At 46.0% G+C, this 5,000-nt stretch overlaps 1 protein-coding gene across 2 annotated transcripts in view; it reads right to left on the reverse strand.

Moving 5' to 3' along the window:
- Positions 1–5,000, reverse strand: part of arhgap18 (Rho GTPase activating protein 18) — a 23,449-nt gene that overhangs the window by 7,667 nt on the left and 10,782 nt on the right. For both annotated transcript variants that reach the window (XM_081695371.1, XM_026995917.3), the window contains exons 2-4: positions 3,522–3,715; positions 1,846–2,081; positions 253–313 (exon numbers count right to left, since the gene is read on the reverse strand). In XM_081695371.1, coding sequence (XP_081551497.1) covers positions 253–313; positions 1,846–2,081; positions 3,522–3,715 — 491 coding nt within the window. The remainder of the gene's footprint in view (positions 1–252; positions 314–1,845; positions 2,082–3,521; positions 3,716–5,000) is intronic.

Here is a 5,000-nt window from a genome sequence, read left to right on the forward strand (position 1 = left end):
TGTAAACTGTTAGTGGATGTGTCTATATATGAACCAATTAAACCATACCCGTGTGTATTCTGTTAACTGGAGATGTAACTATGGGTATTCAGCCCTACCTAGATGTGCTTGGCTTTGTTTTCAGGTTCCAACACTAGAGTGGAGAGAGAGAGAGAGAGAGAGAGAGAGAGAGAGCGAGAGAGAGAGCGAGAGAGAGAGCGAGAGAGCGAGAGAGCGAGCCATGTATGGTTCTGTCGGCGTCGGTGAAGGTACCCGTTGACGTTGTCTCCTCCTTCTGGCTCTCACCACCCTCTCCAGACGTGGACTCGTGATCCTAATTAACCAGAAGCAAAAGGACAACAAAAGTCACACGGCGGATGATGGCCATGCGATATATGATCTGTGAGTCCGCGGCCACTTATATGCAATACTCCGAACACGCGCGCTGGGGTCCACGAGGTCCACCTGTGCGCCGCATCTCTTTTCCTATGCCGTTGATGTACTGATGCAATAAGCTTTGCTTTGCCATAAGCTGTCCTGGCTCCTGATCGGAGGATCCGACCGTTCGACAGCTGAGCGCGTCTGCTAGGGCTTCCTGGGCCCGGCGCTGCAGTGCAGGCTCGGGGTGCCGTAGTTCGGGTGGCAGAGCCCTTTCTTAGCAGCCGTGACCAAGATGGGCAAGCGCTGAAGTACAGACGGCACGGAACCTCCGTCAGACCCGGCTGGACATCTTTAAGCCTGAATAGTCCAAGCTAAAGCTACACAATGTATTGTTTTTTTTATAATATTAATATCGCAAAAGCCTACAATATGCAAAATGAGTCCTCAGTCAAATCTGCTTTTTTACTGGCATTCCAAATGTCTCCAAGACGGTCCGGGCAGGTCTTCTGATGATCCCACAAACTTCAATATTTATAAAATACCGCAGGCTAGTCTTTAAGCATGTAACACGACAGGTTCGCTAGTGTACGTAAACATATTGCGACCATAACGTGCAGCGATACGCCGCCCCTAATCTGAACACACCCAGACTGACCATTAGCTCCCTTTTGGACATCAGTTTTTGACTACTTTTGTCTTTTTGATTCACAATATTTATCATCAAGTATGACAATGTGAGATAAAATATCCCTGGAACTTAGTGGTTGGAATAAAAGTGACTCCCCCATTAGTCACGCAGCAGTTCTGATTTTCTGCTGCTGGTTGCTCTTTAGCTCAAAAGTGTGTCCATTCACTGAAAATCACAATTTATTGAGGGACTGCATTAAAATAAACAATTTATAAAATCGCCCATCCGAGAAAGCGGCTCTCTGCAGTTTCCAGAAAGCTCCAGAGTGTAGTTTTAAAAGAAGAAAAATCCATTCTGCGTTCATAACAGTAAAAATATGAAAAAAGACATCGGTGAATAGTGTTTTAATATTCTGTACTATACCTTATCCTAATTAGCATTCTGTGTTACACTTCATTCTCTGGGAAAAAAAGCATTTCCAAGACATTTCTCACTTCCTGTATTTGGCTTCCCACGTGTTTTTAAGAGCATCAGACTAAGAATTCGAAAATATGACCAGGAAGTGTTTTACACATACAGTTAAAACTTTTTTTTGTTTTATCTTCTTTTTTTTGACGCACTTCCTCTTTCAATGTTTTAACATCTACTGAGCTAAAGAGCCAAAGTGTCGACGTCCAGTCCCAATCCAGTCTAAAGCAGCCACCATTTGCATTTTGTGTTAAACACACCTGTGACCAGTAACCAGAATTCTACAGCACTCTGATTACCTGGATCAGGTGGGTGTCAACGGGCAGTCAGGGTTAAAATATCAGCGTACTGACATTTGACCTCCTGACCTCTGGCCTGGCACCACTCACCTTCGTATCGTGGGCGGGGACAGGCCTGAAGATGTCCCTGACGTTGGGGACGCTGTAGGGCTTGCTGCGTTTGCGTAGTGTCTGGCTGAGCGTGTCCACTCGTCTCTGCACGGCGGCGGCCTGTGTGCGCGTCAGTGTCGACAGCAGCGCCATGCCGTCCTCGCCGTCCGACGCCGACTCATCAAACAGCGTGGCTAGCCCCGCCTCTGTCAGCCACGCCTCTTCTTGCTCACCCTCTGCCAGAACAGAAAAGGCGTGGCCAACTGTGAGCTCCGAAAATTCATCCAGAACATTAAAGGCTCTTTGTGGTGGCTTCAGGCGTAACTCATTGATCAAACATCGAACCATCGAACTCATCGAACCACAATTTCCGAGGTTACATAATGAAAAACATAATGACATACTCCAGGTGTCATGTATTTACCACACTGGTGCTTCTGTGATCACTGAACCAGGGTTGCTTGTCTGAACACTTTGTTTTAACAGCCTAGTTTGAGTTTTGGCCAAACTACCAATTCCCAATTTCAAAACATTCATTTCAAATGCCGCCATACGTTCAATGCTCAGTCCACGCTGCAACATACTGGGCTTCTCAGATTAATCCTAAACCTGGATTTAAAACGATTCACCACTGGCACTGTAATTCAGATCAAGGCTAGCCCCGGTCCACGCCTGCAAAACCAGCCCCACTGAGTAATGTGAGAAATTGACCAATAGCTGACTGGTTCTGGGCCCCTTGCGAAACCTTTGTCTGACAGCTGTGCTTGTAAGGAAGAACTGTGGATGATGAGGTCCTAAAATTTAAAGAGTCTAAATGGGTTGCCTTTATCTAGATATCAAGAGTGTAGGTCTAAACTTGTTTCCTTTATCTAGATACAGAGAGAGTAGGTCTAATCTTCCTATATTCAACTCAGTCTGGAATTACATTTAGAACGACTGGAGGAAGTTGTGGCTTTCATTTCCTGTGGAGATGTGCATCTATTTTCTGTCTGTAGGAGCGTGTTATGACCTCTTCCTGCTTTTTATGGTCATTGTTTTAGTCATGCAAGAGAACAATTGAGCACAATACTCGACGATGATGACATATCTGACAGGATACTGGCTGTACAACCTTTAAAAACCAAGCGTCAGGGGGCCCTCTCAGACATGAACGGGTCAGGAAAACAAAGGTTTGGGTTCCTTCCCCACAGAATGTTGTTGTGGCCCAGCAGGCCCTGGGTCTGCTCTCTGCCGGGAGAAGCCCCGCTGGAAATCGCACACATTCAGTTCAGATGGGCCATGGAAAATTATGTGTGTGTCTAAGCATGCGTATGGGTGAGCATGTGTATGAGAGAGTGTGTCAGTGTGTGAGAAAGCGTGTGTGTGTGTGAATGTGCATGCACATGTGCATGTGTGTGTGTGTGAAGGAACGTGTATATGTACATGTGAGCATGTGTATGAGCGTGTGTGTGTGTGTATGTATGTACGTGTGAGCATGTGTATGTACATGTGAGTGTGTGTGTGCGAGCGCATGCGTTTGTGTCTGTATATGTGCGTGCGTGTGTGTTTGTGTGAGCGTGTGTGTGCATCTATATGTGAGCATGTGTATGTGTGCGTGTGTGTGTGTATGTTTATGTGTACATGTGTGCTTGTGTGTGTGTGTGTGTGTGTATTTGTGTGTGTGTGTGTGTGCTCACCTTCAGCCACTCTGAGCTGCACCTCCTCCTGAGGTTCTGGGTCCACGCTGTACTGGATCACCTCCATCTCCTTCCAGTAGTCATCCAGGGCCAGCTCCTCCAGCGAGTCCTGCGACCCGCTGCGCCAGTATGTCGGCGTCTCGCCCGACACGCCCCCACGGTTTCGCTGCACATTGTAGATGCCCGCCCTGCGGCTGAGGGAGGGCAGAGGGCGGGGTTAACACAGGAGGGGGCGGAGCATTGTGGTGCCGCTGAAACGCATGTAACTACAGTAGAGCAAACGAATGAGATGTGGTATGGAGAGAGAGAGAGAGAAATGAGAGTTGCAGGTACATCCAGCTCCAGGTCTCCACCACTGGAACTGCAGTCAGAACCAGAATCAGCTTAGAGCTTGTAAAGCTGAAGTAATAAAAAGCTCCTGCGTGATTGGCTGAAGGAATAAAAAGCCCCTTTGTGATTGGTTGCTCTCACTGCCATGCTCCAGTCACATACTACGCACAAGCACAAGCGTTATCGCACACCAAAGTCCAGCCCTGAGCGGCAGACGTTAGCACAAACCGATTCTGGGCTCTGTTGAGGGAGGGGCTCGTCATCACTAGTTTGCCTTCATACACAAGATCTCTAGACGAACTGATCGATTGCACAATTCCACACGTCAGGAGACTTCTCCAATTGCCACTTTTTATTATTTTGAGATAATAAATTATGAGAAAACTTGAAAAGGGAAGTAATACGATAAGTCGAAGCAGTCACGTTACAAAAGTAACTGGTCACGCACGGTGTGAGACTGGGTGTTAAACATGGTTGAATATAGTAGCAAGGCTGATACTGGGTGGTAACGCAGCCGACCCCGTGCTGACCCCGTGCTGACCCCGATGAAGTTCGAGAGAGCTGGGTAAAAGCCCTAATGGAAGGACAATGGCAACATTTCAGGAGAAAGATGAAGACCATCAGATGAAGACCATCCACATCTCTGCATCGGATTCCTGACTTTGCAACTGACTTTGTACTGTCACTTCAAGAAGCCTCCTGGAGAATGTACATACTTTGGCTGGACTGTGATTTTTTTTAGCAGTGTGCGGGCAATATTTCTTCTATTTAGGATAAAAAAAAAAGTTTTTTGCCTAACGCACCTGTATCCATTTATTTTACATGTCACATAAAGTGCAATAATAATCTTTGCTTTTTCCAGGTTAGGAAATATCTTTTTAGCTTTTTTAAGGGGTTTTACTATTTCTGAACAAAATATCCTGAACCACAGCATTTGATTCCTGCTTTTATAATAATAATAATAATAATAATAATAAATTAAGTAAGTAAACAGGGTGGAAGACACCATCTAAACAACGTCAATCTCATGCAGATGGTTCAGCTTTGTTTACATCCAGTAGATTCTCTAGACATCATTGTTCTGTGTTCTTCAACACTGCTATCGTAAAGAAGCTGGAGCATTACTCTGTGTTGAGTGTTAGATACTCC

The sequence above is a fragment of the Electrophorus electricus genome, chromosome 2, assembly GCF_041902795.1.
Source record: "Electrophorus electricus isolate QZ-2024a chromosome 2, ASM4190279v1, whole genome shotgun sequence".
Taxonomy (NCBI): Eukaryota; Metazoa; Chordata; class Actinopteri; order Gymnotiformes; family Gymnotidae; genus Electrophorus; species Electrophorus electricus.